Source organism: Mauremys reevesii, linkage group 2 (assembly GCF_016161935.1).
Source record: "Mauremys reevesii isolate NIE-2019 linkage group 2, ASM1616193v1, whole genome shotgun sequence".
Classification (NCBI taxonomy): Eukaryota; Metazoa; Chordata; order Testudines; family Geoemydidae; genus Mauremys; species Mauremys reevesii.
In genome coordinates, this window is record NC_052624.1 from 212,489,695 (window position 1) to 212,511,695 (window position 22,001).

General features: G+C 38.9%; 1 protein-coding gene across 3 annotated transcripts in view; it reads right to left on the minus strand.

Moving 5' to 3' along the window:
• The window catches only part of B4GALT6 (beta-1,4-galactosyltransferase 6), a 52,191-nt gene that overhangs the window by 26,442 nt on the left and 3,748 nt on the right, over positions 1–22,001 (minus strand). For 2 of the 3 annotated variants that reach the window (XM_039524961.1, XM_039524964.1), the window contains exons 2-3: positions 2,941–3,057; positions 2,355–2,468 (exon numbers count right to left, since the gene is read on the minus strand). In XM_039524961.1, the coding sequence (XP_039380895.1) occupies positions 2,355–2,468; positions 2,941–3,057 (231 nt within the window). Of the gene's footprint in view, positions 1–2,354; positions 2,469–2,940; positions 3,058–3,128; positions 3,228–22,001 lie in introns of those variants that run through there. The other variant, XM_039524963.1, reaches the window with a different exon arrangement.

Sequence of the window (22,001 nt, forward strand, 5' to 3'; positions counted from 1 at the left end):
GAAGCAGTTTCTGTATTTTTAACTACTGACTTGCCAAACATGTCCTATGTACTTGTATTGATTAGTCCTTTTATATCCAATCTATCTTTAAAAATAGTTAACTATTCAGAAATCTCAGACTGTCAGATACCATTTCATGTAATATGGATTTGAGAGAATTTAATATATTAATGGATGATCAGGAGGGTCAAAAAATATGTTTTTAGCCTTGAAGACAAGTTGAGAGACTTCTGAAAGTTAGCTTGGAATTTCTTTCTTACAGATTAAAAATTTTTATTAAAGCTAATGTTAAAAAAAATATATAATACATAGGTTGAGAAAAGGAGTATCTGTATATCTGGGTATAGTGCTTAGATTAAAAACAAACTTTGTATTTGTGGCTAAAGTCATAAGATACATATAGTGCATAATCAGCAATAACATTTTGATATTATTGAATCATAAGAGGTAATTGAAATATTTTTCTAAATTAATATTTAACTAGTGTACAATGATATCATGGTCACACACTAACCCTTTCCTGTGTCAAACTTTTTAGAGAGATGTTGTGATAATTAGGCCTACAAATTTACTCTAGTTGTAAACTCAATTGTAAAAACATAAGAACAGCCATAGTGGGTCAGATCAATGGTCCATCTAGCACAATATCCTGTCTTCCAACAGTGGCCAATGCCAAGTGCTTCAGGGGGAATGATCATATAATCATCAAGTGATCATCCCTGCGCTTCCCAGGAAGGCGGGAGCCCGGGGCGGTGCTCTCAGGCACTCTGCGCCGCACACGGGGCCCTGACCCTAAAAGCCAGAAGGGTGGGGAGTCCCGGCGGTGCTTACCTGGGGCGGCTCCCAGGAAGCATCCAACAGGTCCCTCTGGCTCCTAGGGTTGGGTTGGGTTGGGTCAGGTCGGGTGGGGTGGGATGAGGGGTGCGGAGGGCTCTCTGCCCGCGGCTGGCACCTGCAAGCCCCACCCCTGCAGCTCTGATTGGGCAGGAGGGAGCCTGTGCAGCTCGCAGAGACCCCCTCCGCCTCTGTGCCTAGGGGCCGCCAGTACAGCACTGCAGGCTCCTGCCGGGAGCTGTCCCAGGAAGCGCCGCTATGCCAGCCCCGGCACTTTGGCAGTGATGGCGAGTGATCCCTTATATCGGGACAAAGGGTGTCCCAACTGATGTGCAGTCGGGACGCAGGACAAATGTGTTAAAATCGGGACTGTCCCGATAATATCGGGACGTGTGGTCACCCTAGACCCAGATAACACTGCCACTTCTAAAACTCCAGCAGAAATTCAAGCATGACCTGGAATGAAATGGGATCGGGCTATAGTTGTGGTTGTTAGTCTATCTCAACTAATGTCTTCTTTTTTCCCCCCAAAGGGACAGTTATTACAATCTTTTATACATCTCAGAGACCATCAAACAAGAGGAGGTTTCCTTCTAAAAATTCTCTCTAGCTAAAGGGAAAGGGAACAACGGGTGCTGTTAAAATGAAAACTTTATTTAAAAGTTTGTTTTTGAAATGCTTTAACTGTTTTTTCTTTATCTTTAAATAAAGGTTAAAAGGATTTTTAATGGTATGTTTGCCATCGTACTAAGCAGGCTGAAGTCTCTGTATACCAAACCCCGAACCTTGTTTAACGCTGTTCAGTGTTGGACAGTGACTGGATTATGTTAACACCTTTGGCCCCTTTATTCTAGCTAAATAAATACAACAGAATGTAAGATAAGATTTTAATCTAATGCTAAAAGATTTTGAGTGTATATACACGAGAAACGAAATAAGGTTGCATGAGCAACTTTTGTTGCTTTTTAATTTCTAAGTACTTCACTTTGAAACCTTAATCTTCTTAACTTTTCATATAAATTATTTTCATGTTTTTTTCACATTTTATGAAACTGTTGCCTGCTCAGTTATAACAGGATTTAGGACTTTTTTACCTTCTGAAGCACTCACTTTGCTATCTTATGCAGCTTCACAAGTGTTGGTGCAATTCTGATTAACTGATGAAAATATAGGCAACTTGTTTTTGTCTCATTCAGTTTTCCACCAAGAATACTCTCACCTCCAAAAATTCTAGGTAACAATTCTCCAAAGCCTCTAATTCAAGAAAGCAGATGCACTCTAACTGTAGGTGTTGAATACTGTCTTAATTGTGGCACAAATGCCAGAACGCATTTCACAGAAGAAAATGCATATCAGAACATTAGGTATTAGTCAGAATATTGGGCCAAATTTTGCTAAGCATTATTACATATGTTCAAGTGAGTTTTATTCAAGAATTCTGGTTAACAGTTTGCATTCTGGTTTAACAGAACCAGATGTAATAGATAAGGATCTAAATTAAGGTAAGATTATAAACTTACTCATGTAAGGCAGCTTTTCTGGACAAGCCTGGTAAGGAGAATATGTGAAATTTTCTGGAAGATACATTGTTGTTTGAGCAAGGTAGTCACTGGAATTGTTGCCTTCAGGATAATCTTAAAGAAAAAAAAACAAAACAGTTTATTCTTGTAAAAATGAAAGTTTCCCAAAGATTTCTCATCAATATATCACTACGCTGGCGGCGGGGGAGCGGGGGGAATTGTTTTGCATCTTATCCTGACATCACTGCATAAACTTTATGTTTGCTGCAAGTTCCGACAGTGAAGATAAAAACATTCTCTGAACTTTTATCAAGTTGATCCTCATGAATTCTGATCTATTTACCCCAGCTCTTGATAAACCTATTTCTTAAAGAAGACTTAACTTCAGTTTCACAAGTGACTTTGTAAAGAGTAACCAATCTTCCCTTCCCTATTACTCCTCAAAGTTGGGAGAGTATTGGGGGGGAGGGGTGAATGAAGGGTGCTTAGATCTAGGTTTCTGTAAACCTATGTATAAGCAAGCTATGTCATTGTCATGAAGAAACGGACCACTTGTTTTTAATAATTAAATAGGAAACATTCTTACCTGTGCCATTCACAGTAGCATTTTTATTAGTGTACAATCTGATCAGATGTCCTATTGTTTTCACGTTTTCTCTCAACATTATGCCTCGAGCTTGCACCATAAAGAGATAGGTGTTTGCTGTTAAACACAAAAGTGACTATTTCATATTAAACTTAATTCAATAGTATTTCATTTTATTTTGTATTTACCAATGTATAATGTCATCAAATCAATACTGAACAATCTCAGTGTTCAAGGTTAGCCCTCAAAAACCTATTAGACCAAGAGTAGGATCCACAGAGTAAAACCTAAAAATATTTAGGGTAAAAATCAAAATAAAGATGAGGAAAAATATTAATTCATATTCCTAGACCTAACTGAAAGGATAAAAATATAAAGTTAAGTTTCAATTACTATTTATTAACACAGTTTCATTTTCCTCCACCCTGCAAAAAACCTATTAAGATACAGCATTAAAAATCAATTTACCCCTAGTAAGTTATATATATTTTAGAGGAGAGAGAGAGAGAGAGAGGTATTTTTAGAAGAGAAATAAATGTAACCCACAAAAGCATCTATTTCCTACTTCTTAACTGTTTGTAAGAGTATGCTAAGATTTACCTCTGTTCATTCACCACCAGGTGGAAGTATTAAACAGCAGCTATGCCATTTTACAATTATAGAACACCAATCATTGAAAAATCTCAAATTACAGTAGAATCTTGTTTACTGGATCCTCCATTATCTGGCTCTCCATATTAATCAAGGAATCAGCACACACAGGTTCAGAAGTGGGTGATCTCCTGTGGTCTCTAGATAGTGCTGCAGCCTCACACTTTCCCATTCTTCAGATTACCTGAACTTTTTATTATCTGATCTGGGCTCCAGTCTCAATTAGATCAGCTAAACAGGGTTCTGCTGTACTAAAAGTCAGTTTCTCTGTGAAGTAGTTATTAGAGACATTCCAGGTTGGTAAACTCAGGTACAGAAAATTTAACTGATTCACACAAGACGACAGCACATCAGTAACAGAACCAAGAATCCTGCTCTCATATCACTAATCAAAGCCATATACAGAGCTCATATAATACTATCTTTGGCCTGAATAGAAAAGCGAGAAGGACACACAAATCTGAAAGATAAAATGTTCTGTTGCCTTCTAAATAGGCATAAACCTAAACTGGATCCATACGACTTCAGTAATTTACAAGTGGATGGACAAATTCCTTTTGAAAATCAGTTTTCATACCTGGTAGCAAAGTAGATCATCTCTGTCCTTTCACATATGCCAAGCATGCAAAGACTCATGCTTTTGAAAAATGTCTCTACTGACTACTTACAGCATAGCAACATAGTGTCACTAATAAGGACTCCCCAATAAAAGCTTTTGAACAGTGGTTCCTAACCTATGGTCCACAGAACACTTTCTGGTCCACAGAAAGCTGGCTGATCACGTGGCACTGACTCATATTTCCAGCTGTTAAACTGCAATAAAAATAGCTAAAAATCCATTTTCAAAGCAAACCAGTTGAGAATTCTATCCATCATATTATTCACATCTATATGAATTTGTTGGCAGAGGTGATGATGGGCAGTACACAAATACCAAAACCATCATCTCCTTTATGTCAAACAAGCACCATCAGAGGAGGAGAACGCTTTGAAAAATCTTGCCTTTATAACATTCACCACTCTCAGGGGCCTCTCCCCTCAGATTAGGGAGCATAACCGAGCATCTTGACCATTGATAGATAGATAGATGGATGGATGGAAATCAACAAAGATTTTATTTTTCCGTGACTGACAGCTAAATTTCATATTTCCTTCTTTCCTGGTTGGACATTTCAATGTAATTTTACCATAAAACTGTTCAGTCCTCTTTGACATCTGTATGTACTAAGTATAACAAACTTTAAGACAATGTGTGTTTATTGACTGACCAATACAGGAATCAGGTGGCAAAAGGCAAGAGGCCACAAGCACATTATAATTGATTTAAAACATACACCTTCATGTGTCTTAATGCAGTGGTCATTTAAAATTATTAATTGCTATTTTGACCATATGATTCCACCAAAACAAGCACAACAACATATAAAATTTTCTCTTCTTCCTTTTTGCTGTAAGCCTGATTTCTTTTCTCTGTTGCTCTGTACTCCATACTCAAAAATTAAACCTCCAGACCCTGAGAGGAAGAAAGAAAATCCTTTGTCATACACCTTCAAATATACAGAACAACAAGGTGATTAGTTTTCCCTTAAGAGTGAAAATCCTGTGATGATGGTAAGCAATACAAGGAACATGTCCATTTAATAAAATGATCAGTAATGCATACTGCATTAGAAAGCAAGGAAGATAGAGGTCAATGCTATACAATCAGTGTTTTTTGTCACTGTTATTTTGTTTTGGGTTTTGTTTGTTTCATTTTGTAATTTAATAAAGAGGGGATCAGATGCCTACAAGCCACCTGCAATGCAAACCCAAAATTTAAGGCTGCATCCGCATAAAAGGAAGAATAAAAAATAAAAGTTTGGCTAGTTAAGAAAAAGAACATCCTAACAAAACCAGGTGGGATTTTGAATCCCTCATCATTAGGGGGAAAGTTATGAAGGCCTGCAAAGCAGAGCTAGCAGGATTTTTTTTTTTTTGACATTTTTCCACCCCCAATCAGAAAGCGTTAGGTCATCAAAACCAAAACTGTTAATAGAAAATAGTTTCTATAAATTTCCCATTTTGACTTCTAAACAAAAAGAGGTCATTTTGAGAAGTCAAAATTACTTTTGTTTCAAAATTTAGAGTTAATTTACATTAGAAAAGTGTTTAAAAGAGTCAAAATCCAAATGAAATGTTTTGATGAACCCATTAAAAAAAAAAAGAATGAAAATTTTTTAGATTGACCTTTCATCCAAATTCAGGATAAGAATTTTTTTTTTAAATCTATTCCCATGGGATAAGAAAACCATTTGCCACTTGGTTCTCTCTGAAAGAATAAAGAAGGGTTCAACACTACAGAAGCATAAATTTGATCTAGTTGGTATTACTGAAACCTGGTGGGATGATTCACACAATTGGATGTTAAAACCAATGGTTATAACCTATTTAGGAAGGATCAAGCAGGCAAAAGGGTAAGGACAGTGGCACTTTATGTCAAAAACTGCCTTACCTGTTTCCAAGTCACTGATAATTCAAAATGCTTATGAACATAAGAATGACCATATCCTCTGACAGTGGCCAATGCCAGATGCTTCAAAGGGAATGAACAGAACAGGGTAATTATCAAGTGGATCCATCCCCTCTCATCCAGTCCCAGCTTCCGGCAGTCAGAAGTTTAGGGACACCCAGAGGACGGGTTGCATCCCTGACCATCTTGGCTAACAGCCATTGATGGAACTATCCTCCATGAAGTTATCTAATTCATTTTTGAACCCAGTTATGCTTTTGGCCTTCACTACATTCCCTGGGAATGAATTCCACAGGCTGACTGTGTATTGTATGAAGTACTTCCTTTTGTTTGTTTTAAAACTGCCTATGAATTTCATTGGGTGATCCTTGGTTCTTGTCTTAAGAGAAGCTGTAAACAACACTTCCTTATTCATTTTCTCCACATCTGGCATTGACCACTGTCAGAACAGAGGATACTGGGCTAGATGGGCCACTGGTCTGACCTGGTATGGTTCAATAGTCCAACAGATATAAAGCAAAAATGGGGTATTATTTCATGTCTACTACAGACCACCAAATCACACTAGGGAAAAGGATGACCACCTCCTTATGCACCTTCCTATAATATTTAAGACAAAAAACTGTGTAATCATGGGGGACTTCAATTTGAGTGACATTTGCTAGAGCTCTCACACTGCCAGAACTAAAACATCCTGGGACTTTCTAAACATTACAGATGATACTATCCTAACACAAAAAGTGTAGCAACAAGATGGAATTCCTTATTAGACCTTGTTCCTAACAGATAAAGAGGAACTGATCACAGAACTAAAAAATAAATGGCAGCTTAAGTACAAGTAATCAAGTTTTGATCATATTTATAATGTGCAAGCCCAATAAAGCCCAGACACTTAGGCTAGGTCTACTCTGGGGGAGGGGGAGAGTCAACCTAAGATACGCAACTTCAGCTATGCGAATAATGTAGCTGAAGTCACGTATCTTAGGTCAATTTACCTGGCCGTGAGGACGGTGACAAGTCGACCGCTGCCGCTGCCCCTTCGATTCCGCTTCTGCCTCTCACCGCGGTGGAGTTCCGGAGTCGACGGCAGAGCGATTGGGGATCGATTTTATCGCGTCTACACTAGACGCGATAAAATCGATCCCCAATAGATCGATCACTACCCGTAGACATACCCTTAGTGTTTTAATAGAGCCATTTCATAAAGCTGAAAACAATTTTGAGCCAAATCTGCTAGGAGGAAGAATTTAATCAGAAAAATGCAAATGATAATTGGAAGTCATTTAAGAACACCTTACGAGATGCCCCAAAAGCCACAATCCCATAACTGAGGAAGATGGGCTTGCTTGTTAAAAAACTGACCTGGTGTAGAGGGAAAGTGAAGGCAGCTATACATTTTTTAAAAATATATAACAAATGGAAGAAAGGACAACTTGATAGTAATGAATATAAATCAGAACCTAGAAATTGTAAAAAAAAAAAAAAAAAGATAAAGGAAACAAAGGGACATAAAGAGGAATCCATGGCCAGCTGAATTAAGGACAATAATATATTTTAAAAAATCCTTCTTAAGAACAAAAAGGATCTTGACAATGGTACTGGTCCATTTCTAGATGGAAATGGTAGAATTATCAATAATAACGCAGAAAAGGTAAAACTATTAAATAAATATTTCTGTTCCACATGGGGAGGAGAGGAACAGAGGCTACAACCTCAATACATGGTGATAACACTCGTTCCATTCCACTAGTATCTCTAAAAGACTACAAACAGAAGATACTAAAGTATTTTCAAATCAGCAGGTACAAATAACTTGCATCCCAGAGTTTTCAAAAAACTAGGGAGGAGCTCACTGGACCATTAACGTTGATTTGGAGCACTGGGGAAGTTCCAGAAGGCTGGAACAAAGCTAGTGTTGTGCCAATATTTAAAAGGGGTAAATGGGATGACTCAGGTAATTATAAGCCTGACATTGATGTCTGGCAAGATAATGGAGCGGCTGATACAAGATACAATTAAAAAAATTAAAAGAAGGTAATGCAATTAATGCAAATCAACATGGGTTTATGAAAAATAGATCTTGTCAAATTAACTTGATATTTTTTGAGATTTCAAGTTTGGCTGATAAAGTTCTGTAAGGTATTTGACATTGTATCACAAAATGTTTTGATTAAAAACAGTAGCGAATATCCCCATAAAAACTTAAAAACAAAAAACAAAACAAGAGTAGAGTGTTATCCCACTCCCAACCCCCAAACAGGAGGGCTGGTGGACTGCCTTTAGGCTGGCTCTTGTTTGGCATGGGTCACCATACCAGGTGGTCATGCTGCCACCAGTAGAGTTCTCAGGGTCATGGGGCATGCAAGCCTTCCCATTGTATTGAGATTTAGTCCATGGGGAAGGATTCAGAATCACTAGTCACACTGAGAAGTTTTTGCCTTAAGTTTTGGGAGTTCCCATCCATTCTCACACTGAAGGTCTGAGACCCAAGAGTGAGAATCAAATTCGCACCAGGAGCATGTTTGAAGTTATGGTTACTCTACCTCTAATATTCTTTAAAATACCAAGGAACATTACTTTAAGTGGTCAGCTTTAAAATAGCACTTTTGTATTCCACCTGTTCAAACTGGTGCTTTTCCTACTAGCTTCTCTGCTTTGTCTGAAGCTTTTGTATCTAGCCTTTCAAGTAATCTCTAGAGACTATTAATTCCCTGATCTTGTATTTAAAAGATTTTCCAATTGATGAAAACTTTTCCCTAAGAAACCAATGTAAAAATCAATTACATGAATTAATAATTCAATGACAACTCTTTACCCTTAAGCAAGTAACTTGTTTTTAAATTAGTTTTCCCTCAGGGGTCAGTCCCTCAAGGTTAAAATGAACGTTTTAAAAACATGACTCCTATAATAAAACGTTTATTTTTCTGGTAAAAATGGGATGAGATTACACTAGAAGAATCTCAGAGCAGTTCTTTCAAAGCCCCACCATATTCCCAATCTGCCCCTCTTTCTCCTCATGATCATATGGCTCCTTCCTTGGATACCTTCATATATTCCAACACTACAAGCTAAAAATAATGTGATGTACTTTGGTTTTTGAACTCCTCGCTTTGGATATAAAGTGGGAGGAACCAAGCTAACTCTCCCACAAGATGTGTTCTGGAACTCAGTAGTGGACTGTTTTGAGCACTACAACAAGAACTGGCCTAATCTGATGACAGTTTGTGAACAAAATCATCAAAAAATAGATGGCACTGTCACAGCCAAAGTTCTCAACATTGGGCTTAAGAGAAATGTTGAACACATGCCGAGAAACCTGAGGCCTATTTCTGTAGCCTTGAACAAAATGCAGGGAAATGGCTGTTTTATTGCTGACACTGTTGAAATTTGGAAGGAACTGAGTGAGATCTTAAAAAAGAGAAATATGCAATGACGGAGTTAAATTGCAAGCATTAAAAAAACGAATGGGACAAGCACTATCTCAAGCTTATTTTCTTGTAAATAGTCCCAATATACTCGGTACCAGGGACAAACCTTAACTGCTGAAGAAGTGGAGTTGGCTATGACATGGACATCCAGCCATAATGCCAACTATAATAAACTTCAGAGCTAAGGGTGAAGAATTCAAGAAATGTATATTTGCTGATGATGTTTTAAAGAAAGTCACACCAGTGAACTGGTGGAAGTCACTTAAGCACTTGAATTCAGAATCTGTTGAAGTGATAATCTCACTTTTAACAGCAGTAGCTTCTTCTGCTGGTGTAGAAAGAATATTTTCTTCCTTTGGACTAATTCATTCCAAATTGAGAAATCGTTTGAGATTTGAAAAAGCAGGAAAGCTTGTTTTTCTTTTCCAGATTATGAACAAACAGGAAAATGAAGGTGAAGACAACTGAGTTAGCTGCAGAAGCCAGTATTTTAAGTTGGCTGACATAATCAATCTAAATTTTTTTTTAAATATTTCATTTAACTATTTTAGTTAACAATTTTAACAAAAACAAACCTGATTTTAAAAAACTTGAATGTTTAACTAAATTCAAAAATTCATATGCTTGTTTTGTTAAAATATTATATATTTGCTGTTGAAGAAAAAAAATCCAGAATACTTAACGTTGTTGTTTTAGTTAAAACAAAACAATTTAAATGTCTGTCTGGTGATGTTCTCCTCCTAATACAGCATGGCAAGAAAATCCTCCAAATATTAATGATTAACCTGTTGAATTGGAGATAGTTCACCTCCCAGTGACTTCATAAATATCTGCTTCAATTACCTTTGGTAAATTAAATAACCAATCATTCATTTTCTGACATAGCTGTAAAACTAATCTGAAAATTTTTCAAAATAAATCACTTAAAAATGTGTAATGTGTACCTTCTAAAAATTAAACCTACATCTGAGTTATGAAGAATATGTATTAAGGTTAACACAACCAACAAGAATGCTCTTTTATGTAGAAATCCATGATTCAATTGAGTCTTCCTGACTAGGATTAAATCAAATCCACCCTGTCATGGGATATTTTAAAAATAAATTCATTAGTCTTTGTGAAGCACTCAGAACTACAGTGATGAGAACCATAGAAAAGCTCATAAAGGAAATTCTATAATCAAAGCAGTAAATACCGGTAATGCATGAAGCCACATGATGAACAATGAAGATAAAACAGAGATATTGCATATCCGCTCAGTGAGCGCTGTCCCTTTTGAGCACTGAATGAGGCAGCGATCCCGTGGAAAAAAAATCCATGTAAAAACCCATATGCAGAAGAGGCCAAATTAAGATGGCAAAGGCAACCTTCATTTTGGCATTTCCTAACTTTTGAGTGCTTGACTTACAACCTTAATGTTCTTTTAATGTTGTTTCTTGTGGATAATATAAATAAAATACTATTGAAGTACACCTCTACCCTGATATAACGCGACCCGATATAACACAGGTTCGCATACAACGCGGTAAAGCAGCGCTCCAGCAGATCAGCATGTCAGCTCTCAGCTGCGGTGCTCCACTTCCCACCGCTGGTGAGTGCGGGGAGATTGGGGAAAAGGCGCCCCCCATACTCACCTGCGGCAGGGAGCTGGTGGAGCGGAGCGGGCTGGGGCTAGGCTGCTCTGCTTCTGCCGCTGCTGGTGAACGCAGGACCTTTCCCCAATCCCCCACACCGCCCAAACGACATGGCTGGGGCTGGTGCAAGGAAAGCGGAGCGGCCTGGGGCCACAGCACTCCGCTTCCCGCCACAGGTGAGTATGAGAGGCGTCCTTTCTCCAACCTCCCCGCACTCACTGGCAGTAGGAAGCAGAGCGCCGCGGCTGGGAGCTGGTAGAGTGGAGCGGGCTGGGGCCAGGCTGCTCCACTTCCCGCCACTGCCAGTGAGTGCCTGTCAGGGGGCAGGGTCCTGGGGGTGATTAGGGATGGGGGTCTCTGGAGGGGGCAGTCAGGGGACAAGGAGCAGGGAGGCTAAAGCAAGTTCGATATAACACAGTCTCACCTATAGCGCGTTAAGATTTTTTGGCTCCGGAGGATCACGTTATATCAGGGTAGAGGTGTATTATGTATTTAGCAGAGAAATGCTATATCAATATCGCTCCCTTAGTAGGATGTCTCCTGGAGCTTGATTTATCTTAATGAAAATAAATGGTAATTATTTCTGTCTATTGGGAATAGTAGCATTAGCACAAAACATCTATTAAGAAGAGCGCAGTAGTTTAACCAGTTTTTAAATTCTTAGTGCTGGTCTTTTGGTAAACTAGTTACCCTAGCAAAAATTGAGAGACATGTTTTCCAGGGTATTCTAGGAGTAATGAGACAGAGAGGAAGGAAGAGAGAAGACTGTTTCCAAAGAAAGGTGTAGTGCCAAATTTGGGGTGAATAATATTCCCAAATTGGTTTTGCCAACGTAAAAATGTCACTTTTCCCCTCCATAAGTAGAAAATTGATAATACTTTTTCATTGTTGACAACTCTTACAATTTTATCATAAGTTAAGCAAAATTTGGCATTTTTCTTAAACCCTAGCTTTTGGAAGCAAGAAACTGTAGATGAAAGCTGCGATTTCTGAAAAGCAGAGCTTTTAGTCTTCATGGTAATTGAGAAAAGCTTGAAAACATAACCAATTGCTCTCTACAGGCTCAGAAATCTGAAGACAAATGAAAAGAACCCAAAATTTATTTTTTAAAGAAATATCATGAGTGTTTAGGGCCTTCCTTTTTTGTGTGTGTGCTTTGGTTTGGCAATACTGCTGTTTGCCTATGTAACGGCTCAATGGTGTGGCCCAGTAACTTCAAAGTGTTTTTATATGTACATAGTGGCAACAATGATGACTCTTGGAATTTTGAAGAAACATATTGGAAACAATTTACACTGCTGAAATAAGATTATGGTAGCACTCCACTGACATGGTGCAGACATTTCAGAGCTACTATTATCTCCACTGTAGCAAGCAAGATTTGATTTCAGAACTCAAACACTTTTTTAAAGGTTCAAAAGACACTTTTTCATCTCCAACAACAACTAACTTATAAACGTGCTGAATCTACATCAATTCACCTGAGATTTGATACCTGGTCCTCAATTAAGTGAGAATATTTTTGCCAATTCTTGGGTGGTAGGAAAGTAAGAAATTTCATTTGTGAAAGTCTTCAGTGACTTTTTGGAAAAACATATAAAAATATTTGATTTCTTTCTCTCTCCTAAATTTGAAGTAGTGCTTTTGAATATTTTTAGAAAAGCTGGATGCTGTAAGCTTTCAAGTTGTGTGCTATGAACACTTGGACTTCTGCATTTGGATGCATTCTTTGTAAGCTTTATAGGCACTTCCACATGCTATTCTGCAGCTTCTAAACCCAGTGGAGGCTCCTAGAAAACTAGTAAGTAGAAATGACAAGATTATCAGAAGTTAAGAAATCTACAAATACAGTTTTGAAAACAATTTTGGTACAACAGCAAAATAAAAATCAGAAGCAGGAAGCATGCCAAATAATCAGTGGGGACACTGGACGATCGAGGTTCTAATGTAGTACTCAAGGAAGATAAGGCAACTGAGGAGAAGCTAAATGAATTCTTTGCATTAGTCTTCACTGCAGAAGATGTGAAAGATTTCCACCCCTGAGACATTCTTTTTAGGTGACAAATCTGAGGAACTGTCCAAGATTGAGGTGTCAGTAGAGAAGGTTTTGGAACAAATTGATAAATTAAACAGTAATAAGTCACCAGAACCAGATGGTATCCAAGAGTTCTGAAGGAACTCAAACGTGAAATTGTAGAAACACCAACTGTAGTATATAACCTATCCTTTATATCAGCTTCTGTACCAGATGACTAGAGAGTAGCCAATGTGACAATTTTTTAAAAAAAAAGGCTCCAGAGGTGATCCTAGAAAATAAAAACCATTACACCTAACTTCAGTACCAGGCAAATTGGTTGAAACTATAGCAAAGAACAGAATTACCAGGTACACAGATAAACACAATTTACTGGGGAAGAGCCAGCATGGCTTTTGTAAAGGGAAATCATTCCTCAACTATCTATTAGAATTCCTGGAGCCCGGAGTATTTGTGTGTGTGTGTGGGGGGGGGGGGTGATACAGGAGAGGTCAACAAATGTTGACAAGGGTGATCCAGTAGATATAGATGTATCTTTTCATAAAGAGCCTTTGGTGAGGGACCTTATGCAGAGTAAGCAGTCATGGGATAAGAGGGAAGGTCCTCTCCTAAATCAGTAACTGGTTAAAAAATAGGAAACAGGGCAGGAATGAATGGACAGTTTTCAAAATGAAGTGACGTAAACAGCAATGTCTCCTAGGGATCTGTACTGAAACCAGTGCTGTTCAACATATTCATAAATTATCTGGAAAAAGGGGTATACAGTGAGGTGGCAAAATCTGCAGATGATACAAAATTACTAAAGATTGTACTCTGCTTTGGACCTAAGAATTACAAAGGGATCTCACAAAAATGGATGACTGGCCAACAAAATGGCAGATGATGTTCAATGTTGATAAATGCAAAGTAATCAACACTGGAAATTGAATTCCAACTATACATACAAAATGATGGGTCTAATAAATGGAGATAAATCTATTTCATAGAACTGGAAGGGACCTTGAAAGGTCATTGAGCCCAATCCCCTGCCTTTACTAGCAGGACCAAGTACTGTCCCTGACAGGTTTTTTGTTTGGTCCCAGATCCCTAAATGGCTCTCTCAAGGACTGAACTCACAACCCTAAGTTTAGCAGGCCAGTGCTCAAACTACTGAGCTATTCCTCCCCCTTATATTAGTTGTTCGGTCTAAATTAGTTGTTACCACTCAAGAAAGAAATTATAGATTCATTGTCCATCATTCTCTGAAAACATCCATTCAATGTGCAGCAGCAGTAAAAAAGCTAATAATGTTAGGAACCATTAGGAAAGAGATAGCTAATAAGACATTAATAAAATAAGACAAAGTATCATAATGCTACTATTTAAATCCATAGTATGCCACACCTTGAATACTGTGTGTAGTTCTGATCACCCCATATCAAAAGATATATATTAAAATTGGAAAAGGTACAGAGAAGGACAACAAAAAATGATTAAGAGTATGGAACAACTTCCATATGAAGAAAGATTATAAAGATTGTGACTTTTCAGCTTGGAAAAGAGATGACTAAAGGGGCATATGATGCAGGTCTATAAAATCGTGACTGTTGTGGAAGACAATAGGAAAGTGTTATGTGAAGGAATAAACAACACAAGAACCAGGGCTCGCCCAATGAAATGAATAGGCAGCATGTTTAAAACAAACAAAAGGAAGTACTTTTTCCACACAATGCATAATGAATCTGTGGAATTCATTGGCATAGTTCAAAAAGAACTGGATAAGTTCAGGGAGGATAGGTGTATCTATGGCTCTGAGTGTTCCTAGCCTCTGATTGCCAGAAGCTGGGAGTGGATGAGAGGGGATGAATCACTTTATGATTGTCTGTTCTATTCCTTCCTTCCGAACCACCTGACATTGATCACTGTCAAAAGACAGTATACTGAGCTAGACAGACCATTGGTCTGACCCAATATAAACATTCTTATGTTCTATGCTACCAAGCTGATCACCATTAATTAGCAAAGATGACATCAAGATTTACAAACTATTTCAAAAATGAAAACAATTCTGGATGATTGTGTTACCTCCTACCTTACTTTTTCTATGAAGAATTTTGAATAATTTCCTTACTGTAGGTGGTATCCCTGTGAATGTATTTTTATGACAATTGATTAACAGCATCATTATTGTGGGGAAATTTAGAAATTTTCGTTTCCCTCTGGTTTCCACCTCCTATTTCATCTATAAAGAACACAGCCAGAGTGTATAAGAAATATGTTGGGGTTTTTTTGTCAGTGTTCAACTAGATTATATTTGCTTGACATTTATTGTCCATCTAAAAGACACTTGAAATATGAGACAAACAAGGTGGTGAGGTAATATCTTTTATTGGACCAACTTTTGTTGGTCAGAGAGACAAGCTTTTCAGCTTACACAGAGCTCTTCTTCAGGTCTAAGGAAATTTTCTCAGTGTCACAGCTAAATACAAGGTGGAACCCATTGTTTAGTATAAGTAGTTAACACATTTCAAGAGATCATTCAAGGTGAAGTGGCCTGTTAACACTCTCCAATCATAGGTGGGAAAGGAGAGAAAAAAAAAGGTGTGTGTGTGGGGGGTGGGGATTTAATAGGTTATAGATTGTTGTAATAAGCCATAAATCCAGTGTCTCTATTCAGTCCATGATTTTTAGTGTCTAGCAGAGTCATTAATTTAAGCTCCCAGGCTCATCTTTTGAAGGTGTTGTGCAGGTTTCCTTTGAGGATGAGGACTAAGAGTCAAATATAGAGTGATTGTTTTGTGAAGCATGTAAATAAGCAGAGATTGTGAAAAGTAAGTTGGATTACTAGAGTTCTTCCTATTTTAATAAACCACGACTTTTTTTCCAAAAACAGATGAAGATTTTTTAAATATTATTTTTAAAATTACAGGTTCCCTTGTAACAACCAATAAGTTATTCTTCACAGAATGTTTAAATGGAAAATACCTCATTCAAAATAATCCATTATGATACATGGATTATGAATACAATACAGTTGTAATAAATCAATGTTTGAATTCTGCAAGTGGTAATTAATCATTATCCTGGTTTAAAGTATTTTTAAAAAGCTAAATTCACAATAAGGGCAAAAAAGAAATTAAGTACAAGCTATTGACATCTACCATTTGCAAAATACAGACAGTGTTCTTAACAGTATTTTAGAAGACCAAGACCAATAAGAGAAATGGCTCAACAGATACTTGTATGATACAAAACTAAATTAAAATGACAATTATTCATTTTCCAACTAAATGCTATACATACAGAAGGAAGAGTTAACTAAAGCACGCAACATACTAAAATGTAATCAGGGACTTAAAACAAGTAAAAAAAAATCAACACCGCAACAATTATGGAGACATGAGGAGTGATTTCATACTTAAACTTGCAATTAAAATCGGAACGTAAAGTAAGAATAACAAAATCCTTGCTTCACACTTTAATTGAACTTAGTCTCCAAATTTGTCATGATTACTCTTCAGGAGTAATTAACTTGGTCTTATTTTTTAGGAAAATATTTCCTCTGCAGTTAGTAAATATTTTTACATGCTTTCTTTTTGTAAACTTTGTCCTATTTCTCATTTTTCTTTGGTTTCCTACGGCTAATCAATCACACCTCCCCCTGCCCCAAACTCCACAAATGAAATCTTTAAAATAGGCCTCTTTGATTTTAAAATTAAACAGTTATTCCCTTTATTCTGGATAACTCAACTGAACTACACCAAGAAAAGCCAATCGAGCTGCTCGGATAAGTCAGCTACCTCCAAACCGCTGAAATGGACCTGCAAGTTCCCAAACTGGCAACTTGGATTTCAACTCTACCTCTCTCATTGCTTCCTCCTTCCCATTACCTATTTAAAAAAGGAGTCATGAAGGAGACCAGAATAAAGGTAGAGAAGAGATGGGAAGATGAAGTCCAAATTGTCAGATACTCCACTTGCAAAGGCAGCTACTATTTCTGATGAAGCACAGGAATTTTTTTTAGAAGTTCCAGTTTGATTTATCAGAGAAGTCTCTCAGACTAGGGGCTTTTCTACGCAGTGCTTTAACACTAGCATATTGTGCACTAATTAGCCTGTGCGGACCATGCTAGAACACACTAAAAGTTTCCAATACATGTTAACACAGCACTGTTTGAAAAGGGACTATGTTAACATGCATGAGGGAACTTCAGGATCCACACAGGCCAGTCAGTGCTTGACATGCTAGTACAGACTAAAATTTATACCCCTGTGGTACAGACTAAAACATCATGTGGACAAGCCTGAGGACTCAGTTGCTGGGCTAAACAATGGGAAGAAGGGGTTATATGTTGAGCAGAAACGTGCTTAATGGAAAAAAATATACGTACGTACGTGTGTGTGTGTGTGTGTGTGTGTGTGTGTTTGTGTGTGTGTGTGTGTGTGTGTGTGTGTGTGTGTGTGTGTGTGTGTGTGTGTGTGTGTGTGTGTGTGTAGAGAGAGAGAGATTAGCAGTGATTGGATGACCATGCCAACAGAGCATGGGTGAGCAGTTTAACTCCCAACTGCCTTCTTGATTCTTAGAGACAAAATGAGTGAAGTAGTATCTTTTACTGGACTAACTTCTGCTAGTGAGAAACACAAGCTTTCCAGCTACACAGAACTCTTCTCCCTGATTTCTGTTACTCACCTGGCAACAGCTCCACTCCATTGCCTAGCTCCTCAGCCCCAATGGGCAGCCCCTTCTTCCATGCTCCCATGATCCAACTCTCACAAGCCACATTTCAAGTACAGTAGAACACCTCAGAAATGTTCGTAACTCTGAACAAAATGTTATGGTTGTTCTTTCAAAAGTTTACAACTGAATATTGACTTAATACAGCTTTGAAACTTTACCACGCAGAAGAAAACTGCTGCTTTTAACCATCTTAATGTAAGTGCAACAAGCACAGAAACAGTTTGATTACCTTGTCAAATTTTATTTTTAACTTTCCTTTTTTTTCTTTTTTTTTAAAGTAGTTTATGTTTAACACAGTACTGTATTTGCTTTGTTTTCTTTTGTCTCTGCTGCTGCCTGACTATACACTTATGGCTCCAAATGAGATGTGTGGTTGACCAGTCAGTTCATGACTCTGGTGTTCCTGAGGTTCTACTGTAGAAAGATTTTTCCCACCTTTATTTATGCAATAACAACTAATGAAAAAATAAAAAAAATAATTTTCTATTTTGAATTGTAACTATTTGAGGGAAGGTGGGGAAACCTTCAACAAAATTAGGGAGTCTGCCCACTGTGGACAGAAAACTGGATTCTAGAAGGGAGCTTGTGACCAATGGACAACTCTGATACTAATCTCTGTGCCTGTCCAACATTATCCATAGCCCTCTACAAATCAGAACTCATCTTTTATCCACACACTCCTGCATTTATGCATGTGGAAGTTTTCCCAGTTTTTCTTCAGTTCAGGACTCCCCCCCTTGCAAACCACAGGAGGGTCTCCAGAATAGGTAGCTGTATTCCTGATGCATCTTCAGATAAAATCTCTCCCATCTCCTAACCCCTCTCCATCACCCTCATGTCCTAGATTTTATCATTACTAAGGCCTGGTCTACACTACGCGTTTAAACCGATTTTAGCAGCGTTAAACTGATTTAACGCTGCACCCGTCCACACAACGAGGCCCTTTATATCGATATAAAGGGCTCTTTAAACCGGTTTCTGTACTCCTCCCCGACGAGAGGAGTAGCGCTGAAATCAGTATTACCATATCGGATTAGGGTTAGTGTGGCCGCAAATCGACGGTATTGGCCTCTGGACGGTATCCCACAGTGCACCATTGTGACTGCTCTGGACAGCAACCTGAACTCGGATGCACTGGCCAGGTAGACAGGAAAAGCCCCACGAACTTTTGAATTTCATTTTCTGTTTGCCCAGCGTGGAGCTGTGATCAGCACGGGTGGCGATGCAGTACCAAATCCAAAAAGAGCTCCAGCATGGACCGTATGGGAGATACTGGATCTGATCGCTGTATGGGGAGGCAAATCTGTTGTATCACAGCTCCGTTACACAAGACGGAAATGCCAAAGCATTTGAAAAAATCTCCAGACAGCGGCCACACCACAGTGCTGCGTGAGAAGCGTAACGGAAAGCCAAAGAATCAAATGGACGCTCATGGAGGGAGGGAGGGGGTACTGAGGACTCCAGCTATCCCACAGTCCCTGCAGTCTCCAAAAAGCATTTGCATTCTTGGCTGGGCTCCAAGTGCCTGAAGGGTCAAAAATATTTTCCCAGGTGTTTCAGGGTGTATGTCATCAATTTACACCCTTTCCCCCACCCCTGAAAGAAAAGGGAAAATAATCGTTTCTCTCCTTTTTTTAATGTCATCCTATGTCTACTGCATGCTGCTGGTAGACGGGGTGCTGGAGCGTTAAACAGCAGCATCCTCTCCTCTCCTCTCCCTGGTGGCAGACGGTACAGTGCAGTAGGACTGGTATCCGTCCTCATCAGCCCGTGAGTGCTCCTGGCTGGCCTCGGTGAGGTCGGCCGGGGGCACCTGGGTAAAAATAGGAATGACTTCTGGTCATTCCCAGCAGATGGTACAGAATAGCTGGTAACCGTCCTCGTCATAGCAACTGGGGGCTGAGCACTATCAGCTCCTCCCCCCCCCCGTCATGTCTAAAGAAAAGATTCTGTCCTGCCTAGACTATCATAGCAGCTGGAGGCTTCCTCCCCATCATTTTATCTCACTAAAAAGTCAGTGTTTCTTACTCCTGCATTCTTTATTACTTCATCACACAAATGGGGGGACACTGCCATGGTAGCCCAGGAGGGTTGGAGGAGGAGGGAAGCAACAGGTGGGGTTGTTGCAGGGGCACCCCCTAGAATGGCATGCAGCTCATCATTTCTGTGGGATCTTTGGGGCTCTGATACAGAGCGGCTGTGCTCTCTAGTACACTTGCCCCATATTCTAGGCAGGACTGACTCTATTTTTAGACAAAACATAGGAAGGGAATGACCCAGGGGGTCATTCCCATTTTTGCCTATGTGCCCATGATAGCAGCAGACGGTACAGAACGACTGGTACAATGGCATGGTAGACGGTACAATATGACTGGTAACCATCTCTGCTATCTTGCAAAGGCAAATGAATGCTGCTGTGTAGCAGTGCAGTACCGCGTCTGTCAGCAGCATCCAGTACACATAATCTGGCAGTGACAAAAGGCAAAACGGGCTCCATGATTGCCATGCTATGGCGTCTGCCACGGCAATCCAGGGAAAAAGGGCGCGAAATGATTGTCTGCCGTTGCTTTCCCGGAGGAAGGATTGAGTGACGACATTTACCCAGAATCACCTGCGACACTGTTTTTGCATTGGGATCTCAACCCAGAATTCCAATGGGCAGAGGAGACTGCGGGAACTATGGGATAGCTACGGGATAGCTATCCACAGTGCAACACTCCAGAAATCGACACTAGCCTCGGTACATGGACGCACACCGCCGAATTAATGTGCTTAGTGTGGCTGCGTGCACTCGATTTTATACAATCTGTTTTACAAAACCGGTTTATGTAAAATCGGAATAATCCCGTAGTGCAGACATACCCTGAGTAAAGCTGGTCAGGAAGAAAAAAATAAATAAATAAATAATTTCTGTTCCATGAGAAATTCTGATACTGATTGTTTTTGTTCCAAATTTTAATTTGAGAATATTTAAACTCTTCATTTCAAGATGACAAACACATAAGTTTTTCTATATTACATATAAATATTAATATTTTAATATAAGACAAAACAAAATGAATCAAAATGATAAAATTGAAACAAATTGTTTCAACTCTCTCCTGTTGATTTTGATTAAATTTTTGACACGTTTCCACAAACCCTTTGATTTTGACAAAACTGCATTTTTCAATGGAAAACTGTTCCACTGGAAATTTTTTAAACCAGCACCACTACTAACAGAAGCAGGAAAAAGGGGAGAGTTACAGCTTTGTATGACTCAAATTACTAGAAGTTTTGTGGTAGAGAAATCTTCTCCCTAGAGAGGAATTCCATTCTAATGACCTGAACAGGTCTGTCAAACTTGAATTCCTTCTAGAGAAGGCTAGGTCTTCCCAGGGAACCTGTGGAACTCCTTGCCAGAGGATGTTGTGAAGGCCAAGACTATAACAGGGTTCAAAAAAGAACTAGATAAATTCATGGAGGATAGGTCCATCAATGGCTATTAGACAGGATGGGCAGGGATGGTGTCCCTAAGCCTTTGCTTGCCAGAAGCTGGGAATGGGCAACAGGGGATGGATCACTTGATTACCTGTTCTGTTCATTCCCTCTGGGGCACCTGGCATTGGCCGCTGTTGGAAGACAGGATACTGGGCTACATGGACCTTTGGTCTGACCCAGTATGGCTGTTCTTATGTTCTTATTATGTTCTTATGGAACATGGGAAGGCAAAAATGCCCTCTTCTTCCTCAACTTTCCCTGGTTATTCTTCCTTCTCACTACATCACCACCCCATGTACAACCCAACCTTTTCCTCTTCATCCAACCCTCCTTCTCTCTTGCTGTTAACCCCCTCATATCTTTCTGGTCTCAAAAAGAAGGAAACATGTCAGACAGCAACTCTACTACAACAACCTTCTGTGGTAAGTTAGAGTTGCCCTCTGATGAATCTCTTGTGGTTTGCCAGAGAAGAGCTCCATTCTAGTGAACCAGAGGAAGTTCACCACAGCAAAGTTCCATTGTGATGAATGCATTTATTATTCTAACATACAGATATTATACAATTTCCATCTGCATTTCCACATTTAATATACCAACTGTAGAATAAT